Source organism: Triticum aestivum, chromosome 4B, assembly GCF_018294505.1.
Source record: "Triticum aestivum cultivar Chinese Spring chromosome 4B, IWGSC CS RefSeq v2.1, whole genome shotgun sequence".
NCBI lineage: Eukaryota > Viridiplantae > Streptophyta > Magnoliopsida > Poales > Poaceae > Triticum > Triticum aestivum.
In genome coordinates, this window is record NC_057804.1 from 369,262,159 (window position 1) to 369,284,786 (window position 22,628).

General features: G+C 42.7%; 1 protein-coding gene across 1 annotated transcript; it reads right to left on the reverse strand.

The window, feature by feature from the left end:
* Positions 1-4,830: 4,830 nt before the first annotated feature.
* Positions 4,831-17,603, reverse strand: LOC123092204 (nardilysin-like). Its single transcript, XM_044513906.1, has 19 exons — positions 17,156-17,603; positions 16,722-16,797; positions 16,493-16,539; positions 14,593-14,705; positions 14,419-14,492; positions 14,225-14,320; positions 14,025-14,144; positions 13,694-13,927; positions 12,987-13,135; positions 12,470-12,626; positions 12,238-12,393; positions 11,291-11,667; positions 10,636-10,785; positions 9,608-9,790; positions 9,208-9,411; positions 8,578-8,684; positions 7,500-7,653; positions 6,408-6,529; positions 4,831-5,480 (listed from the first exon to the last, which is right to left on the reverse strand). The coding sequence occupies exons 1-19, from the start codon at positions 17,486-17,488 to the stop codon at positions 5,234-5,236; spliced, it is 3,099 nt and encodes a 1,032-aa protein (XP_044369841.1). The 5' UTR covers positions 17,489-17,603; the 3' UTR covers positions 4,831-5,233.
* Between the last annotated feature and the right edge of the window lie 5,025 nt (positions 17,604-22,628).

A 22,628-nucleotide genomic window follows, 5' to 3' on the forward strand; every position in this document is an offset into this window, starting at 1 on the left:
TGCAAGGATTTCCTTGCAATATGAAGCCATCATTCTGCTGCTAGCCACACGGGCGATGGGCTGACGGCGACCAGATTCCGATGTAGCATTTCTAGATAGAGCGGCAATTACATTCAATTTATATTTGGGATATGGTCGTATGGGTTTTTTTAGGCAAACTCCAAAGCTTTATTACGTCGTCACAATGTTTACATGAACGAAAGAGAGTCCGTCCGACTGACCCAACCAAACATGTTGGCCAGCCGGAAGGGATAAAGCATGCTTCACGAGCTTGTGAGCTTCGATATTCGAGCTCCTAAATTCGTGGCAAAAATTACACAAAAGGAAATTTGATCTATGCTCTATTATTTCATGTATGATCGCCCCATATGTTGTAGGATTGTTGGCTCGGATGTCCTCGACCACCACCTTCGAGTCGGACGCCACTTGTATAGTTAAAACATTGAGGTCATCCGCAAGGGCCAACGCCTCCCTGATCGCCATGCACTCAAGAGTGGCCGGATCGGAAATGCCCGCAAAAACCACAGCCGATGCTCCCAAAAAAGGCCAGTAGAGTCTCTTGATATTGCCGCTACAGAGCCGTGTCTACTACCCCTCCCCACTGCAGCATCTACATTCAGTTTTTTCAACCCTGTTGGTGGGGGAATCCAGCTCGTCAGGCGAGGAATAGGGTTGCCACCCCGCCTTGTTTTAACAGTTTTGATAGCTTCCAGTTCCCTTATGTAAGACTGAATAAACCCATGTACCTGAAAAGGACTTTGGTATATTTGCTCATGGATCGCCTTTCGGCGCGCTCCCCACAAGGCCCAGAGTGTGACCACGAGTGTTGTAAAACTCTCCTGGGATAGTGCCTCGTGCATGGAGGAGAGCCATCTCTTCGCGTCCCCTTCTTCATTCTTACTCAGTGCATCGATGATATGCTCAGATGACAAAGCCCACGTACTCCGGGAAACCATGCAGTTTAGCAAAGCATGTCTCCAAGTGTCTTTCGCTCCGCAAAGGGCGCACGCTGGCGTGTCCGCCATGTTCCGATGATGCAAGAGTGCCCCGGTTGGTGTGGTGTTCTTCGCAAATCTCCATAGGAACACCTTAAGCTTTGATGGAACGTTGAAACCCCATAGCTTTGTCCAGATCTCACTATCAGCTTGTGAATGGGACGATCCCCCTTGCTCATATAACCATGCTTCTCTGCTTAGTTTCTTCTGGTGGATCATGTGGTAAGAAGTTCTGACAGAGAAAATACCCCGTCTGTCCTCGCTCCATGCCCAAAAGTCCTCAATCTGTCTAGTGCATAGAGGAATCTGCATGATAGTTTCTGCATCGATTGGTACAAAAGTAGCCCGAACTAGTTGCTCATTCCAAGAGCAAGTAGTAATGTTGATGAGTTCAGACACTTTTTGAGGAGGATGTTGAATCAGAGAAGTTAATGGTCGCTTCATGTGTGTGCGAGGTAGCCAGTTATCGTGCCAAATGTTCGTGGTTTCGCCGTTTCCAATTCTTCTCACAAGTCCCTGCACCATGATATCTCACCCATCCAGGATTGCCCGCCAAATTTGTGATGGATGATTCCCAAGACTTGCTTCAAAGAGAGATACATCAGGGAAGTAAACCCCCTTGAGAATGCGGGCACTCAAGGAAGTAGGGTTTTGTAGCATCCTCCACGCCTGCTTCGACAGTAGGGCAAGATTGAAGATCTCCAGATCCCTGAAACCGAGGCCGCCTAGATGCTTTGGCTTTGTCATCTCCTCCCAGGCTACCCAACTCGGCTTGTGTTTTCCTCCCTTGCTTCCCCACCAAAACGGTCTGATCAGGGAGGTAATATTCTCATATAAACCTCGTGGGAGACGGAAGCAAGACATCGAAAAAACCGGTATTGACTGAGCCACCGATTTGATAAGAACTTCTTTGCCCGCTGAAGATAACAGTTTCTCCATCCACCCTCTTATCTTCTCCCACACACGATCTCTTAGATATCTGAAAGTGCCATTCTTTGAGTGCCCTACATCAGTAGGCATCCCCAGGTACCTGCCACTGAGTGATTCATTCTGAACGTTTAAAGTATTCTTGATACTCTCTCTCATGGCTTGTGGACATCCTTTACTAAAGAAAATAGAGGATTTCTCATGATTTATCCGCTGACCAGATGCCACACAGTAACTCTCCAGCAAGTTTGATACTGCCACAGCCCCTTCAACACTCGATTTAAACAGCAATAGGCTGTCGTCAGCAAAAAGGAGATGGTTCACGACTGGCGTCGTGGATGCCACCTTGATCCCTTCTAGCTGAGACGATGATGAACTGGATTTCAGTAGGCACAAAAGGCCCTCTGCTGCGATTAAAAAGAGATATGGGGATATCGGATCTCCCTGCCGAATACCTCTGGATGGGTTGAAAGTGTCAAGCCTCTCACCATTGAAAAGTACTGAAAAGGATACTGACCGAACCATGCTCATTACTATCTGAACCAAAGATGGGGCAAAGCCAAGCTTTATCATCATCGCCTGTAGATAATCCCACTCTAGTCTGTCGTATGCCTTCATCATATCGAGTTTAAGCGCACAAAAACTGTTAACTTTGGCCTTGCTGCGTTTCATAAAGTGAAGACACTCATAAGCACTGATGATATTGTCTGTGATATGCCTGCCTGGCACAAAGGCTGATTGTTCCTCTGAAATGATGTCCGGAAGAATCATCTTCAATCTGTTCGCAATCACCTTGGACATAATCTTATATAATACATTGCATAAGCTGATGGGTCTAAACTGAGTTAGCATAGTAGGATTCATTACCTTAGGGATGAGAACCAGGACCGTACCATTGATGCTTTCCGGACTTTCCTCACCCCGGATGATCCTGAGAACCGCCTCCGTTACCTCGGCACCGCACAGATCCCAGTGATGCTGATAAAAGTGAGATGGGAAACCATCGGGCCCCGGTGCCTTGGTCGGAAACATCTAAAAGAGGGTTGCCTTTACTTCTTCTCCCTTGTATGGTGCGACCAGTAGCTCATTCATCTCCGTTGTGACCTTGGTTGGTACACAGTTTAGAACTGCTTCCATATTGTTTACACCTTCTGATGTATACAGGGTTTCATAAAATTGGTGTACTATTGCTTTGAGCTCATCTGGATCCTTTGTCAAGACTCCAAGGGAGTTTTGTAAGGCCTTAATCATATTCTTCTTCCTGCGGATGCTTGCTCTCAAGTGGAAAAACTTTGTATTTTTGTCTCCGGATGTTAGCCACTCAATCCGTGAACGCTGCCTCCATAATATTTCTTCCCGGTGGTAAAGTTCAACTAGATTCTCATTTATCTTGAGCTCGACGTGTGACGGAGCCCTTCGGCTAGGATCAGCCCGCAACTTCTCAAGCTCCGTTTTCAACTTTTTGATCTCTTTTCGAACGTTTCCAAAGGTCTCATTATTCCACCGTCCCAAATCCTGGGATATAGCTTGCAGTTTAGCCCGAAGTTCCACCACTCTATTGCTTGTTCCCCCGCCCGTCCATGCTGCACTGATTGTGTCTGTCCACGATTCGTGGCCTTCCCACATTACTTCATACCGGAAAGCTTTCGGCTGCCTGCTCCGTGGCTGCTCTCTATTCAGACGCAACAAGATGGGGCAATGATCAAAGGACGTTGTCGTCAAGTGTGTCAGGTCTGCAAGGGGAAACCTTGCGCGCCAATCAGGATTAGCTAGGGCGCGATCCAGCCGTACCCTCATGTAGGATCCCCCCCCCCCCCTCCCTCTCACTTTCTTTTCAAAGGTCCAGAAACGACCCACATAACCCACATCTAGCAACATGCACACGTCAACCGCATCACGAAAATTCTGCATCTGCACATTACTCCTTTGCCCAACTCCTTCATGCTCGTCGGGACGTAGAACTTCATTAAAATCACCAAGGCAAAGCCAAGGTAGACTGCTGGAAGTGCTAATGTTTTTCAAAGTGTCCCAAGTTTTATATCGAAGATGTGTCTGCGCTTCGCCATAAACCACAGTAGCTCTCCAAGGCTCAAAGCCTCCCTCCTCAACAGAACAACCAATATGGTAGTCCGAGTAACCAAGGATTTCCAACTTTATTTCATTGTTCTAGAAAATGCCTATACCTCCACTTCTACCATGACTATCAATAGCAAAACTATGATCATAACCAAAAGTACCTGCTAATGCTTCTATCCTCGAGCCTTCTAACTGGGTTTCCACGATACATAAGAGGGTAGGAGCAAATTTGTTCGTGAACTCACGAACCTCTCGAACTGTCACGGCTTTGCTCACGCCACGACAGTTCCAACATAGCGCACTCATTGGGCCTGGCGATGCTCCTCGAAGGAGCCCGGCAAATTCTTCACTCTTGAAGTTGCAACCTCGGTATCTTCCTCCGTCTTACAGGGCCACAAGGCCAACCTTGACATGTTAAGCGTAAACAGAGAAAATTGCCCAACAGCCCTCGAACAACATTCATGCATTTTTATTTTTATGTTTGACAGCAAGCGCTCATGTATGTATAGCCAAGGAAACCTGGATGAAATACATGGCACACTAGATGAGCTGAACTCATGTTTTGATTGTCAGCACACGTGTCATCAGGGGGAAAACACATTAGGTCATGAGTGGAAAACAAGTTAGGCTTGGAGAAGATCTGAGATTCTGAACTCGCATTTTTATTATCAGCATTGCATAGGTTTGAGAAATAAAAAAAACATTAGTTACTGGATGAAAAACAAGGTAATATTGGAGGATAGCCGAAATTTAAGCTGTTGTTGAGCTTATATAAAGAAAAATGAAATTCAGTAGCAATTCCACCTATCTTGACAAATCATACAATATAAAGTAAAAAAAAAAGATCCACAATATTGATTAACTGGGCCCACGTAGGTGGAAGATTACATTTTTCTGGGTACAAGTTGAAGAAAGCCGCACTTACTAGTTCAAAAATGAGGTGCATGCTGCACTATAAAACACTATACTAATCTTACCAGCAGAAGAATACCCTTTAATACCGAATGTGGTGGATTTTCCGTAGATGATTGGTTTATGTATCAACTATGGTACAGGGATGCTTTTGCAGCTTGGTGGAGGCAGCCACACAAATGATTTTCTGTAGATGGTTGTTTTATTATGTATCAACTACGGTAAGAGATGCACAAGCTGCAGCCACACAAATGATACATAGCCATCTGAGCTTCGGAGATGATCCTATGTGCATTGTACCAAACAAACAGGATCCACTTCCCTCAGCAGAGGCTCGGATAAAATTGGGAAGAACCCTTCAAGGATTCAACATCATCAATTGCAGTCCATGACTGCTCTTGCAGCTTGGCAGCCTCAGCAATATCCGAGTTGCAACCATACACATGTATTGCCAATCGTCTACGTGTTGGAGAAGATGATCTTATGTAGGTATTGTACCAACTGATGACGTCCTCCTTCCCAACTGTCCTTAGCTCTTCAGCTTCCAGTTTTGACATATCAAACATATACCTATAATTGGATTTTTCCACAACATGAGACTATATGAGGGATGAAAGGATACATGAAGCATTAATCAAATCCATCAGTAAAGAACGGAGGTAAAAGTACTCACGTGATCCATGACATATTATTTGAAACTATATGCAGCTCAAAATATTTGTCAGGTTGCACATGGGTTTCTTTTGCCCAAGTGACCAAAGTTACAAATTCTGCAGATTATGAGACATCGCTGCTTTTATAAGCAGTACTTCGTATTACAAAAGTGAAACATGCAAATGAAAAAATAACAACTGGCCATTTCCAACTAGTTCCCGGCCAGTTATTGGCCTGCAGCTTTATGGCAATTTGTTATCAGCACTTGCACTGTGAACAGGCCTGGGCATTGGACAAGGTTATGAAGCACACGGCCTGGATAATTTGTACCCGTAACTGAATGAACGGTTAAAAGTCCAGTGTGTCCACATAACACTAATCGGTATATTTTCAGTTTTGAAAGCTTTGTGCCGCCTAGGACGGTTTGGCTGAAATTCAAACCAGCTCAGGGAAACAAACGGGTTCGATGGCAAAATGGTTTATACCACATCATGCATTGCATCGTAGAATGGTGAGGAGGTGCTCGTGATAAAGCGCTCTACATACTATTGTAGCAAGGAAAGAGGAAGAGGAAGGGTTCCACTGTTTATACATAACCATACCAACACCACATGGAAATATGTGGCGTGGGTTTAATTGTGTAGGTTGAGTGGTCAGACCCAACCCATGAACACCCATAGTCCTGACCTCAAATGATATACTACCTCCATCTCGAAATATAAGACGTTTTTGTAGGCTATAAACTAGCCTACAAAAACGACTTTTATTTTGAGACGGACTATTTAATTCGTTTCACATAAGTTCTAAATGACGTATAGACATGTAGCAGGAAAGAAGTTATACCTTTTGTCGGTAATCTGCGACCAGTAATCACCAGTTTGATAGCTAAGGGAAGGATCCTTCTCAAGTTTTTGAGCTATTAGCCCACTCTTGTGATGCTCAAAAGTCTCCTCCTCAAGCCCATCCTTCAAAGCACACAGGTATTGACCAAATGTAAGTAATTGTGAGATTGCAATTAATTGATTTTTCAGTTTTCAAAAATTAACGAAGTTTGTCCACAAAACACAGTATGAAATATAGTGACAGGTAACAATATTTCACTAACAACTTGATGTTTTGAGAATTCAACTTCAACTACAACGGGATCAAGTATGAACAGCATAAAAAGCTTGAGATATCTTGTGTTTTCCAATTGCATGAACAGCATAAAAATATTAATATAACTGAGAGAAGTTGTATACGGGAATTTCATATTCAAGTATGAACATGAATATTTATGCAAGACATATTTTTTTCCAGTGAAGACATGGATACATGACTAAAAGAAAGGAATACACCAAAAAAGCATACTTTGTTAAGACTGCATAAGTCAAGCAAAGTTCATTTTGAAATATACCATGAAGAAACATCTCAAAGGCAATTTGTTTAGGCATTCTTGCTTAGAATAAAGGTAAATGTCAACAAAGATTAATCAAAACATGAGTGCAGGATTTCCATCAGTCAGAGATAAACATCATTGTGCTGTTACGACAATAAAATTGATGCACGAAGCATGTCACCAACATCTTAGGGGCTGTTTGGTTCCTAGCAACACGTTGCCACACCTCAAGTTAAGCGAGTTTAACCAAGTAATATAAGTGTTGGGTTTTAACCACACCTTAGGCGAGATTGCTTTTTGTGACAAATAAGCCCCATATGTCATAATACACTCAAAAAGTGTGGCAAGATTCTCTTAGATATGCCAAAGTTAGGCAAGTTTAGCAAAGAATGTGTGGCAAAGTATGGAAAAGTTAGCTTCCAACCAAACAGGCCCTTAGTAGTTAGATAAATATGTTGATTGATTAACATATATTTTCTGTCAGGTCAGGTGCAAGACTATAAGATAGTCTAATAAAATGAAGGGCTGACATAGAAATGTGTAGGAGAGTAGCATACCAGCAAAGCAGACAGACCATCAATAAAGTTATCAATCCTGCTTTGCAGGTAAACAGGGCTATACTTGGAGGACATAACTCGAAAACAATACGCCAGCAGGCGGTAAGTCATCCTTGGACTGGAGTCCACAGTATAACCAAGCTGCTCCTTCGTTCTATCATTGGAATGCCAAGAAAATCAATTAGCAAGGTTGTTGCAGAATACAAATAGTAACAAAAGTATACTCCCTCCCGTAAAAAAAGGTGATCTCCTACAATTACAAGCAGGCAAAACTATTTTGGTTCTGACCAACTTTGCAAAAAGAAGAAACATTGTGTATAGAACTTATTTTCAAAATAAATCCATAATACTCCAACCACTTTGAAATATGTGCACTTATTTAGGAAAGCGTCTTTTCACAACAATTCTCATTGAGGACATCACAAGTGCACACTTATTTTGGAAAGTGCTTTTCACAATAATTCTCATTGAGGACATCACAAGTGCTCTACTTACTTACTTACGAAGCCTTTTATCCCAAACAAGTTGGGGTAGGCTAGATATGAAACCCTTTCACGAGGACTTCCCAGGAGGTCACCCATCCTAGTACTACTCTCGCCCAAATGGGTTTCATACCCAAAAGACTGGCTAGTTTTTACGTTGGCTCGCCAAGCCTATCACAACCCTTAGATATGAAACCCTTTCACGAGGACTTCCCAGGAGGTCCATCCTAGTACTACTCTCGCTCAAATGGGTTTCATACCTATGGGACTGGCTAGTTTTTACGTTGGCTCGCCAAGCCTATCACAACCCTCCTCCTTTACCCGGGCTTGGGACCGGCTATGCCTACAAGTGCTCTAATTGCAATATTTCCACTTTCTACTTGTACTTTAGTACTGTAAAAGAAAGATTAGTGGTTGTAGTAGTATGTCATTTAATAGGGATAGGAGTATGCATGGCCCACTGTAAGTAGTATTTCTAATAGTGGGTGCGTCATTGGTTTGTGTGTGAGATGAGCTTGAAAAATACTGTGAGTGCTATATTATGGATCGAACTACACTACTTGGCACTCACACTTTGTCTAGAAAACAAATTATACCTCAGCTGATCAAAGCAAGGTTCTTCAATGATATTGCTGAAAAGATCTGTAATGGCTCTCAGCCTTGTTGACTCCTTTCCGATGTCTTGCTCGACTGGAAAATAAACCTGACAAGAAGTGGTATATCAGAAGGTTGTCTGATTAACCTAAATTGAAAAATTAAAATTAAAATAGAAGAGCAGCCTCTTGAGGCACACTTGTGCATGTTTCTTGAGGTTAGGTCGGATGCCTATGCAATATTTCAAAGTGGTTGCATTTCACATAGTAGGCTATTCGACATACATGATACTATCACAGTGAAAATGTTCAGGACCTGGATGCGATTCAACATACAATTTATAATTTAAACAGCATCTAAAGAAACATGCAAAAGTGGTATGCTTCAGTAAACTTCTACTCCCTCCGTTCCTAAATACTTGTCTTTCTAGAGATTTCAACAAATGACTACATACAAAGTAAAATGGTTGAATCTACATTTTAAAATATGTCTACATACATCCGTATGTTGTAGTCCATTTGAATGTCTAGAAAGACAAATATTTAGGAACGGAGGGAGTAATAAAATTCTCTTCAAGACCAGTTATAATTCAAACAGCATCTAATAAAACAGGGAACTGGAACATAGCCCACCTCAACCACAGAATTCTCTTCAAGATCATTCTTCACACGTACACTTCTAATAAAATTTGCACCATGAGGAATGCAAAGAACTCTTTCACCATGTCTTGCCTCCACTGACAGTGTCTGGCCTGACAAAGTATTCTGGAATATTTTTGATATATTTATCGCTTCCTCTCCTAACAGGTTACCATGACATAGGCCCTCGATGTGCAACTGCATGTGTCCAAACAGGAAGTGGTTTCTAAAGTCTAGCAAATGTATACATGATATAAAAAACCATACCAAACATTTCCTTATCAGAACCATACTTTCAACAAAGCATCTTTAGCCTTTTGATATCATTTGACACATGTAAGAACAGGCAGCACCAGAAATACTGGAGAAAATAAAGAGCATTTGTTATCCTTACCTGAGAAAGGAGCTCTGGAACAAATGCTGCCAGATCTGGAAAGGTTAACGTCGCAAGAACTTTCAATTTTTCATTGACGTCCCAGAATATTTGACGTAAGAACTGTAGCCTCAAGTAGGTGGAATGGCTCATAGGTTTCATATTCGTGTTTCTGTAAGCTCTTTCCAAGTCCTCCTTGATGACCTAATGAGTGCACAATAAAGCAATATATAAATACTAAGGTGTAGAAGTTTATGGATGGTTATGTGTTTTCTTGAACTATGTTCTCCATATGTTAACAACTAGCGAGGTGAATACCAAAAGAAACTGTATAAGCCAGTCAAATAGCTGGTTAGGCTGCAGTCAATTCATGCGCTTCTCTCACTGGAGGGTAACTATGTCAATTAATAAGACAGAAAAAATACAGTAGGATCAAAGGAATGCATTGTTTGCCTAATCTGATTATATCAACAATTATTACAAGAAAAGTCACTTAAGTTATCCATTTTTGTGGTGGACGTTAAAGGAAAAGGTACAGAACACAAAATTTTAAATCCACACAAACATAAGAAATATTCTTTCACGTTGTCACACTTATATTTCGAAATAATCTATCATGTGTTCACGTTGTCACACTTATATCTCGAAATAATCTATCATGTGTTCACGTTGTCACACTCATATTTCGAAATAATCTGATTATACCAATAATTACAAGAAAACTCATCATTGAGTTAGCCATTTTTGTGGTGGACGTTAAAGGAAAAGGTACAGAACACAAAACTTAAATCCACGCAAACGTAAGAAATATTCTTTCACGTTGTCACACTTATATTTCGAAATAATCTATCATGTGTTCAGCACAAAATTTAAAATCCACGCAAACATAAGAAATATTCTTTCACGTTGTCACACTTATATTTTGAAATAATCTATCATGTGTTCAGCACAAAATTTAAAATCCACGCAAACATAAGAAATATTCTTTCACATTGTCACACTTATATTTCGAAATAATCAATCATGTGTTCAGCATAAAGATACATTACCTCAAACCTATCTATCTTTGGAGAAAAGGATTGAGAAGCAGCCAAGATGTGGGACAACAGGATGGCCAGCTTGTCATTGTAACCATAAAGCTTTAGCTCAAGGTTGCTACCAACGACAGATAATGATGTCTCGAGTTTAGCCACGTAAGCCTGGGAGGTTCATAAACCAGTTGCAAGAAATAACTCAGATAGGTCAAACCATTTAACAATAGTCGACAAGATTGTAGATACTGTGATTTCAAAATAAATAATATTGCAAATACTAAAAAGAGGGGGACTTGGACGAGAGTTCTGATATCTGATCGGAAAAGCAAGACAGCAAACTGAAACATTGGACAGTAGGTGGCTGGGTTGTATCATTATTTACAGCATCTAGGCCTTAGTGAGTAAAACAAGGAACATTGCGAAATAAAATGCATAATAAAATTTAGTAGTCAACAGATGATTCCTATGCTCGAGTTTTTGCATAAATAACAAAAATCAGATCTGCTGCAAAAGTCAGGTATCTAACTGATGGTCAAGCCCTGTATTAGATGTAAATCTCAGCCACTCTAGATTTAAGTTCAATAATGACAAATATTAGCAGCACCATGAAAATAAAAGAACTACGGTAAGCTCATAAAACAGATGTTGAAACAAATTCAATAATACCCACCTGATAGAGGACCTCATTTAGCTCATCTTTAAGAAGGTTTGCAAACAGATCTGTCAGAACAGAGTTTCTGAGGCTGCTACAGCCATCCTTGACAGAAATCAAAAAGTATGCATTGGCACGAGGAACATTAAATGTAATATCCATCTTGTGCCAGAGCTTTATGAATGGTTCATCCACAATACATCGAGGATTATCATCGTTTGAGGATTTAGGAATGCTAGCATTACGCAGACTGAAGTCCCCTGGGATGTATTCATTCTTCCGAGGTAAATGAAAATTACCATCTATCTCCACAGGATTTCTCCAGCTTTCAATCAAAGATGACGGAATATCCTCTTCAATGTACTGTGAACCAAACCATGGTTCACATCTAATGGCTGCAGGAAACAGACTGCATTAGAAATGCAAAATAATGAAACAATCAGGCATGATATGCAGTTGAACAAACTGTGACTTGGGCCCTGTCTCATAGTTAGAATTCTAACTCTCCACCGCATGTGGGGTAAACAATATGTCAAATTAAGCCCTCCAAAGCCAACAAGCTGTTACTTCATATAATTCCACAAACAGAATGAGTTTCATCTATGGAAATTGTATGGCTAGGCCAAAGCATGAAATAGCATTATTATTATTATTATTATACATATCATACCAGAATATAATTATAATTATGAAAAAAAAGGATTCCCGTGCTTTTATACACTAAATTAAGGAGAGAAAAATAATGATGATGATCACAAGATGAGGCATCTCATTTTACTAGTACAATAGTTAGCAATATCGAGTCATGATTCAACAAACGAGCATCAAATGTTGAAATAACAGTGTTGACTTGAAACTTCAAACAACTCGCATCATGTAGCACAAGTCTAGTGTTCACGAGCCTGGCATAGGAGCGTTGTGCATTAACCAGACCCCCCAAAAGACTGGCAAGACGGACTGCTTACCTTGGGACTGTTTATCAAATGATCTGCTAAGTATGTCAACTCTCATGTTGTCTGGATGAAAGAAGCTCAGAACATGCTTGACTAACTCTGGCTCCCATCCCTCATAAATATATTCTCCAGAAATTATGTGTTTTTCAGAATAAAATAGCATATTTTCTGCAAAGTAGAATTTAAGTAAGCTCTGCATCCATCATAAACAAATTAAGCGAAACAAGATGGAAAAGGTGATGACCTGCAAGATCTACTACATAATCATCTGGAGGTTGCTCTTCTGCAAATCTGAATTCCATGTACCCAATGTCCTGAAGTTCCTTAAATATCCATTCTTGCGGCTCAGACTGCTTAAGTAAATTTATATATTGGTACACAGCTGTAATGACCTCGAAGAGCTACAAAAGCATTCCATGTCAGAAAATGTATTATTGTGCTTCCCTAGGAAGTAAAATAGTAAGAGACATGTGAATGCAAGAATTATCAAAAGATTGGATGAATTGCCGCTAGTTATAAATTTTCTGATGAATATTAGTCTCAACAATGTTTGGCAGCCAACTTCATGGAAGAAAATGATGCTAACTACAATCAATCACATGTTCCTTAGCAGAAGGCATTTGCTGGTAGTTGTTAACTACAACAGTTCCACAAAAATGATGTAAAGAATAAAATACTTTGATGCGAGGAGAAAAGGAGTTTCAACCAACAAAGATACTCAGATAAAACAAGAAAGGCAAGCATCGTATGAACCTGCATACATTTTTAAGTCCAGAATCAGAAAGGCGGATAGACATCTCAAAGATATAGGCATACGAGGATCGTTGTGTTCCTCCAGTGCCAACGCCAGCACTCAATGTGCTAGCCCAACCTTTAGCTTTCAAAAAATATAGCAAGCTACCCTTGCCCTCTGAAAATAGAAACAAAATGGTCAGACACTAAATTGCAGGGCGTGATTACATAAGATGAAACTTCTGCATGCTCCAAATCAACATTAAACAAAGATAGCAACCAGCATTGGAAGCTATTCAAAAACAAATTGTCTTTATTATGCAAAAAAATTCTGTAAAGATGCTGTTCTGCAAAGAGTACATAAGTTACCAGAGGTTAACACAAAATAAGATAGCCCTGAGTGAAGAATGGAAGGACATTTCAGCAAAACGCTTCAGGTGAGGGCATAAACAGCACAGCCCACAAGGGGACAATGCATAAGAATGTATATTCAATCAGGTAATCTAACTGATACAATCATATTAAATAAATGTGAATTTGTTGTCAGGATTTGAACCTACAGGGAAGAAGGGCTACAATTAAACAGCCTGAAACCCCTTGAAAGAAGAAAACGTGATGAAAAAAATATTTGAAGGGTGAATCAACTGCATGCTTAGTATTCAACCATTGATTAAAGGTGCAGCACCTGAACGGAACAGAAAAAGGTTACAGCTATAGGTACGCAGGAGTTATTTACCATGACCAAGGAGATGTGCCAAGTAATCTTCTGGTTTCTTCATGTATTCCTTGTGCAGGCAAGGAAGTGTCCATGACAGGAAAAGACTGTGAACATCTCTGACAGCCTCTAGCTTATGAAGTTTACCAGATTTCCAGAAAGGCATATCAGTCTTTGGACTTATTTCTAACAGAGGACCAGCTTTAACTTCACTGAATAGCTCCATGGTCCAGGCTTCTAGAGTGTCAAGGGGTTCTGAAACAAATGAACCATACAGATAATTAATAGCAAAAGAAGAGCATGAATTCATTTATTTAGTGAATATACAATTAAAATAGGTAACCAGCCTCACCTCCCCCAATTATAACTAGCTTCATCATCCCTCCATGATAGTTACTCATGTACATTTGCAAAATCTCTTCCCTTAGATTGATTCCACTGCCCATTGCATTCGACAAGCTTTTGTTGTTTCCTACAGATAATCTCAAAAGTTCAGCCCCAGTATAATTCAATGGATATCACGACATTAAAATAACCAAATGATAAGCATACCCCAGGTAAATCTATTCAATGGGTGCCCTTGAGAGCAAGTATGGGACTGCAGTTGGTAAAGGCGGCAGCTATCGCTTTGCAGAACTTGATTGAACTCTAACATAAGATAATAGTTGAAGCAACAAAGTTAATTTAGACAGTGAAACAATAACTAGCAGTGGTTACTGGTTAGACAGAAAGGAAAAAACACATACCTGAGTCTACTGCTAAAATCTCGCGGTCCATAGCTTCAGCCTTAACAAGAGGTGATACAAAGAACTGAGAAAATCTAAGCATGGAATCAAAACCATGTGTTAGTATAAACCTGAACTCAGCATTTATGTTACAGATTAAGAATAATAGAATGAAGAATAGCAAATGATAACTACCTGTCTAAGGCTCCCTTTAGATACTCCCGATTGACCTCAAAATGATAGCATGTGTACTCAGTTTCGGTAAAAGCGTTGGATGAACCACCGTGTTTGGACAGGTAACTGTCATACTACATAAGAATATTTATCAAATTGCTATAAAAGCATTCACCAAATCTACAAAATTAAGGTCTTCATTAACAAATTACTAGGAAATGTAACATATTGCAAATGTAAGACAAAGCAAGTTTGCATGTGAGACAAAGGGAATACAAAAGCTCAGGGACTATGTGAATCATTGTAGCATGGGTACTGTGCAAACAGACCAGTACTAGAACTGTCATGGTGGACAAAGGGCTGCTACATTTCAGCTAGCTGCGATGTAGCAGCCCACTATAGCCCTATGGTGTGCAGCATCAAGTGCTATATTGGCACTTATAAACAAAGATGTTTCAGGTTTTTGTCTGATCCCTAACACAAGGCAAGTTTATATTTTATTATCATGGTTCATTAGTATGTCACTCCGTCGTTTCTGTCTATAAGGTGTATTTTGTGCCGACTCCGGCCGTCTCCCGCTACCTGCCAAGGTCAATTAGCAGCCGCGCAACGCGCACAAGAACCCCGTGACCACCATTGAGCCGCGGCTCTGTGCCGAGCTCTAGGTGCTCGGGCAGCTCGGCGCTGCCGGAGTGGGCCGCACCCCGGCTCCCCTCCACCCCTGGGTCCCTCCCGATGCCTTTGCTAGCCATCCGGCGACCTTCTCGGCCCCGGGAACCTCCACCAGCCGAAATCAAGCTCGGTGCCCCTTAAGTGTTCGACGGAATCCTTCAAGGGTTTTTTTTTTGGAAATTGTGTTGAGTTTCGGATTGTGGATTGATGAACCATATAATAATTAAGTACTGTTTGTGTTTTATTTGTTATTTGACATGAGTTTAATATTATTCGAATTAGAAGCTTAAAATTTAGGTATCCAGTTTTCAGGTCGGATGTAAAAGCAGAAAAAAAATTGGCTACCTAAATCTTCTCTCTCCTCAAAAACTGGACTTAGTAGCAACATTTTTAGTCTGCTGTTGGAGATGCTCTTAGTCTAGTAACCACATAGGTCAGGTTTTGACAAATATAGCAGAGTATCATCATGTATATCACCACTATACGCATTGCACTGCCAAAATGCTTCAATATTTTTCTACCAAAACAACATTGATCCAAGCAGAGCATGTGATGGTAATCTTTCCTACTTATAAAGGTTGGAGTTGGTGGTGAGTTCACACGTGGGATCACACAAATAAACAAATGCAGTACCCACATGTGGGACTATAAATAAACAAATGTTACTTTTACTGGTGTGAGACCTATCCCAAAAACAAATACACTACTATCCTAATGTGAGAATAACACACTTGTAAACACACAAATTATAAATGCAAGTATTTGTGGCCTTGATTTTAGTTTCTCTGCCCAACCAATTCGTTACATGTCATAGCAGAAGAGGGTAAACAAATTACAATTCAACATGCCGAGATATATTGTCTTCCTACCTAATCCACGATGTTGTGCATTCAACTTACTCATGCCCATTCTCCTATGTTCCAAATTCAAAATGGTATCTCACTATAAATCTTGCAAAGGACCTACTAAAGCCGCTCAAGACTTTGTAGCAACTGCAATATGATCTTTTATTATATCTGCGGTCTCTTTTTAATTGTGAACCATGCAACAACTGCAAGACACCATCATCTTTTGATTATCTCCTAAGCCAGTGGTAATTCCTCTTTTTATGGCTTCGTAGCAACGCACGGACAGTTGAAATAAGGGGAAAGGACAATAAAAACACACATAACTTTCTCAGACACGGCTAATCTCAGGGTTGACTCACAGAACAAAAGAAGGGGCGTAAAAGCATAGATATTGTACAAACCTCGTTTTCATCTGGAAAAACAGAGCTCCCCATAAAAAGCATGTGCTCTGCAGAAATTCAGCACACTCTGATATTATTATAAGCTAGAGCGTACATATCATCAGATTAGTTACCTCCAACTTTTGGATAGCATCGAACAGAAGGCTTAGTAGTTTTAAGCTTTTAACTGATGCATATGATCAGCCATAATACAAGATAGGTAAAACAAAAGATGACAATGATTGCATACCTAGAAAATGAGCCAAGCCATGTGCCTTTGGAGGGTCCGCAAAACTGCCCATTCCAACACACACTGCAGCAGCAGCCTGAAATTCGATGTGTCATGTAAGAAAAAGCAAAACCAAACATTAAACTTGCAACAGGCAGCAATACTCGCGGCTATCAAAATGCACCTTCCAGATTTGCAATCCTGAACCAGTCCGTCAAGCTAGCAATTGGTTCTAACCACTTGGACACACGAATTATTTTCAACAGTTCAATTTGCATTCCATCGGTTATGATCCACATGTCTGATCGTTGTCAATGCCACTAAATTATGCTAGATCCAGCTAATGTTCATAATAGCAGCATCACAGCCACCACAGAGGAGAGTGATCCAATGTAGTAGCAAAATTAGATTGAATAGAACAAGTACAGGTCTCTAAGGGCAAAACTCGTCGGTACCTTCTTAATGACCGGCTCGGAGCTGCCCTTGTCCTTCTTCCTCTTGGGCTCGCTCCCATCCTCGTCCTCCTCACCTTCTTCGTCGTCGTCATCCTCCCCCTCCTCGTCGCTATACTCCTCGTCATCTTCTTCGTCATCATCTTCTTCGTCGTCCCCGTCGTCCATGTCCACGTCTTCGTTGGGCTTGGGGGCAGGGCCGCCGTCGGCGTAGATCTCGGGGTCGTGGATGAGGAGGGCGCAGAGGCCATTGGCGAGGCGGAGGAGGCGGTAGGAACGGTTGTCGCTGGGGGACTTCACCACCAGCTCGTCGTCACGCGACACAGCCGCCGCCATCTCGGCCGTCCGCCGCCGCCTTGTAGATACGAAGGAGGGGGGGGAGGTGGTGGGAGCAGTAGCAGCGCGGGCCTTCTCCCCTGTTTCCTTCGTTTATATCTTGGTTTTGTTTATTTAGGGTTACATACGCGACAAAATTCTTTGTCCAAGGGCGTAGGATGGGGTCGTATAAATCCCCGTTTGGGATGCACTTACGGTGAATGGAACTTTTCCGCATAATTTGTTTGAAAGTTCAATCCATCCAAACGTATCTTCAGTGGTGTTTACCAAACGGACGTCCCAAATGTTTGCGGACATCTAGTCGATCGCCTGCAGTCCGACCATATTTTTGAATAAGGCCAGCATCGAGTCATTTTAACTAGTTTAGTTTTTCTTTCCTACAACAGAGAGAATCTCTAATAAAAACTAAAAACTAATAAATCCTACTCCTCCGCGTCGAAGGCAAGGTTGATGACCCCTGCGCCGGAGCCACCGGCCTCGCCATCATTGGTCGTTGGAGCCAACCCATCAGAGCCACCGATGTATACCTTGACATCGTTTTTGTGTTGCTCCGCCACCTTGTCGTCCTCAACCTCGAGCTCCTCGGAGGGCCAAGTGCGTCACAACTCGTTGACACGGAGTTGGTGGCGCTCTCGGTCGACCATGTGGGTGCTATACACGGACGCGAGTATCGTTCAGTTCTGACGATCTCCGGCTCTGCAAGGATTTTCATGACAACAACGGCATCCTTGCACTCCGCTAGAAGTGCGCCACGGCTGAACAGTGCCCCTCTAGGAGTGCAGCACGGGCTTGTTCCTCTCCCTCCACCATGGAGAAGAGTCAGTCTGTCCCGTTGGCCGCCGGTCGTAGTCGCGACATCAACAACAATCGATTCCTCCTCCGCGACCTCAGCTAGTGCCATGGGGTCGCTCTCCTCCTCCAAGCATGGCTCCATAGAGCTCGAAGGTTGGCCCGCCTCATTGTGGGCTTGGCGTCGGATCCGCTCCACCACGGTTTTGGCACATCGCGCCGACGACCGTTGTTTGTACCATGTAATCTTCTCCCACACCATGGCCATGGCAGACGACGACTGACGAACTACCAGGGCTCAGACAAAGGCAGATGGTGGAGAAAAAATGTGTAGAATGAGCTCGGAAGTAGGGTTGGAGGGGGGGTAGTCGACCAACTTTTTAATAGTTGGTGTAGGCTCCTCGGATGACTCGTCGGCTGCCCGGCCATGAATGCGATGGGTGGAGCGGCAAAGATTCAATGCGGATAGACGAGTAGCCGCTCAATCGATGTGAAAGTGGCGAGAATTCTAGAGCGAGAAAGGGTTTTTGATAGGACCGGCTTGTCGTACGCGGACGTGCCGAACGTCTGGACTCTCCTATACCACCCCACGATTTGGGCCGGCCTGGGAATTCCGAGCGTCTAGATGGTACAACCCAACATGGACGACCATGTTGGAAACCTACAAATGTGTGAACCATCCGGTCCAGACATTTTGAAAGCGATTTGGTGCACGTTGGAGATGCCCTAACACCTCATCTCAAACTCCCGCATCCAAAGCCAAGAAGGCTTATTGTCACTAATTTGGTGAGTCGGCTAGCCGTCACATAACAATCCATAATATTTTTTGTCGTGCGTACTCCGAACTAATGAATTCCAGAGAGAACATTATTCTACATGTCCAATAAATACATGTTTTACAAGTCATGTGTATACTTGTATAGTCATCAACTGGATGATAGTTAGGGCACAAGCAACCCCCTCCTATATATGTATATCTTTGATCGCAAAAATTTCTTGGTAGCTTACCAAGCTGGCCGCTTGGTCTATATATATGTACATCTTGTGTGTGTGTCTATATATATAGGGCCGGACTATTCTGTTACTAGTAACAGAATAATATTTTGTTACCCCTCGGCCCTATAAGGGTGCGGCGCGCCTATAGCCTGCACCGAGAAACTCCCCGACCCACCCCCAACCTAACCCGCCTCCTACCGCAGGAGGCAGCCATCGCGCGCGAGCGAGCGACGGCGGCAGCCGGAGCGAGGGAGCCCGCGACGCCGTGACGGGTCGCTCCTCCGCCGCCGGATCCGTGACCTACTCCGCCGCCTCTTCTCCTCTTTCGTGGATCTCGTCGTGAACAAGCGAGCGCCGGCGGTAGCCTAAGCAAAGGGAGGCCTCGACGGCGTGGAGGGTCGCCGCCGGATCCGACGACACCGTGAAGGTGGTTGCGCCCCCTCCCCCACCAACCAAGCTCCATCCGTCAGGATCAATGGCGCCGCCTGCCAAACTCATCCCAAAACGTCGTCCCCGCTAGCAAGAAGACCACATCACCATCAGTGAGCAGGACGACAGGTTTGTCGGCGTCCGTTTTCAGGTGGTTCCTTCTTTCCCCTACAAATCTTGATGAATTTCCGATTCGAGAAACTTGAATCTGATTCAAAAACAAAGGCTCAGTCCAATGCTCATGCGTGTGCTTGTGTGAGAAAAAGCACGCTAGATCGCTCAGTTCAAACACTAGATGCATGTGATGTCGCACTATAAGTTCATCAGTCCTACTTTAAAAAATCATATACCCGCGTGTTGTTCTGCAAATTCTATGATGCAGAAGCAGATAGTACGTTGCATATTCTTACATCAGTTCATTGGGTCCCTGCCACTTGATACACAATTTTGATGTCGAGGTTACTGTCAATACCTTTATTGTGCTTGCATCAGTTTGAGTATAAAAGGACATAAAGTTATGCATCAGTTCAGGTAGCTTAATAAGTTCACATAAAAGGTTCAACTACCACTACAAGTTATATGTTGAGATTACTAATAGTACATGTCATGTAGATGCATCAGTTTGAACGAGAAAAAGACTGTTGTTGAAAAGATTAAATACACCTACTACACAATAAGTTCAGTGATACAGAAACTGGGAGTACTTCTAATGTAGATGCATCAGTTCCAGTGGAAAACAAAACACATGCATTAGTTTCATAGCTGCCAACTACTCGTAGGTTCAATGTTCAGGTTGTCGGCAGTGCACCAAATGTGCATGCATCAGTTTTAGGGAAAACATAAAAAACATGCATAAGTTCATTAACCCACAGCGATGCATCAGTGCTAACAGTACATCAGTACATTAGTGCTCAACATGTCCATCCATCAGTTCGACTGAAAGTACATCAGGGAGAATAGACAACAAAGTTTAATAACGCCCAGCGTTGCTGTTGGGGAACGTAGTCATTTTAAAAAAAATCCTACGCACACGCAAGATCATGGTGATGCATAGCAACGAGAGGGGAGAGTGTTGTCCACGTACCCTCGTAGACCAAAATCGGAAGCGTTAGAACAACGCGGTTGATGTAGTCGTACGTCTTCACGGCCCGACCGATCAAGCACCGAAACTATGGCACCTCCGAGTTCTAGCACACGTTCAGCTCGATAACGATCCCCGTACTCCGATCCAGCAGAATATCGAGGAAGAGTTTCGTCAGTACGACGGCGTGGTGACGATCTTGATGTTCTACCGTCACAGGGCTTCGCCTAAGCACCGCTATAATATTATCGAGGGCTATGGTGGAGGGGGGCACCGCACACGGCTAAGAGATCAAGAGATCAATTGTTGTGTCTATGGGGTGCCCCCTCCCTCGTATATAAAGGAGTGGAGGAGGGGGCCGGCCAAGGGGGGTGGCGCGCCGTAGGGGGGAATCCAACCCCAACCGGGAGTAGGACTCCCCCATTTCCTATTAGGAGAGGGAGAGGGAAGGAAGAGGGGGAGGGAAGAAGGAAAGGGGGGTCGCCCCCCCTCCCAATTCGGATTGGGCTTCGGGGGGGGGGGCGCCCCCTCCTTTGCTTCTTCTCCCTCCTTTCCACTTTCCACTAAGGCCCGATAAGGCCCATATACCTCCCGGGGGGGTCCGATAACCTCCTGGAGCTCCGATATTGTCCCAATCTCACCCGGAACCTTTCCGGTGTCCAAATATAGTCGTCCAATATATCGATCTTTATGTCTCGACCATTTCGAGACTCCTCGTCATGTCCGTGATCACATCCGGGACTCCGAACAACCTTCGGTACATCAAAACTCATAAACTCATAATAAAACTGTCAACGAAACCTTAAGCGTGTGGGCCCTACGAGTTCGAGAACTATGTAGACATGACCTAGAACTGTGTCCGGTCAATAACCAATAGCGGAACCTGGATGCTCATATTGGCTCCTACATATTCTACGAAGATCTTTATCTGTCAAACCACATAACAACATACGTTGTTCCCTTTGTCATCGGTATGTTACTTGCCCGAGATTCGATCGTCGATATCTCAATACCTAGTTCAATCTCGTTACCGGCAAGTCTCTTTACTCGTTACGTAATGCATCATTCCGTAACTAACTCATTAGCTACATTGCTTGCAAGGCTAGTGATGTGCATTACCGAGAGGGCCCAGAGATAGCTCTCCGACAATCGGAGTGACAAAACCTAATCTCGAAATATGCCAACTCAACATGTACCTTTGGAGACACCTATAGAGATCCTTTATAATCACCCAGTTACGTTGTGATGTTTGGTAGCACACAAAGTGTTCCTCCGGTAAACGGGAGTTGCATAATCTCATAGTTGTAGGAACTTGTATAAGTCATGAAGAAAGCAATAGCAACATACTAAATGATCAAGCGCTAAGCTAACAGAATGGGTCAAGTCAATCACATCATTCTCCTAATGATGTGATCCCATTAATCAAATGACAACACATGTCTATGGTTAGGAAACATAACCATCTTTGATTAATGAGCTAGTCAAGTAGAGGTATACTAGTGACATTAAGTTTGTCTATGTATTCACACATGTATCATGTTTCCGGTTAATACAATTATAGCATGAATAATAAACATTTATCATGATATGAGGAAATAAATAATAACTTTATTATTGCCTCTAGGGCATATTTCCTTCAGTCTCCCACTTGCACTAGAGTCAATAATCTAGATTACACAGTAATGATTCTAACACCCATGGAGTCTTGGTGCTGATCATGTTTTGCTCGTGGAAGAGGCTTAGTCAACGGGTCTGCAACATTCAGATCCGTATGTATCTTGCAAATCTCTATGTCTCCCACCTGGACTTGGTCCCGGATGGAATTGAAGCGTCTCTTGATGTGCT

Coding starts and splice junctions, on each gene's coding strand:
- LOC123092204 (XM_044513906.1), bottom strand. CDS start 17,488: ATGGCGGCGGCTGTGTCGCGTGACGACGAGCTGGTGGTGAAGTCCCCC. Junction 16,540..16,721: donor TGGCTTGGCTCATTTTCTAG/GTATGCAATCAT, acceptor GAATTTCTGCAG/AGCACATGCTTTTTATGGGG. Junction 13,928..14,024: donor GCTAGTTATAATTGGGGGAG/GTGAGGCTGGTT, acceptor CATTTGTTTCAG/AACCCCTTGACACTCTAGAA.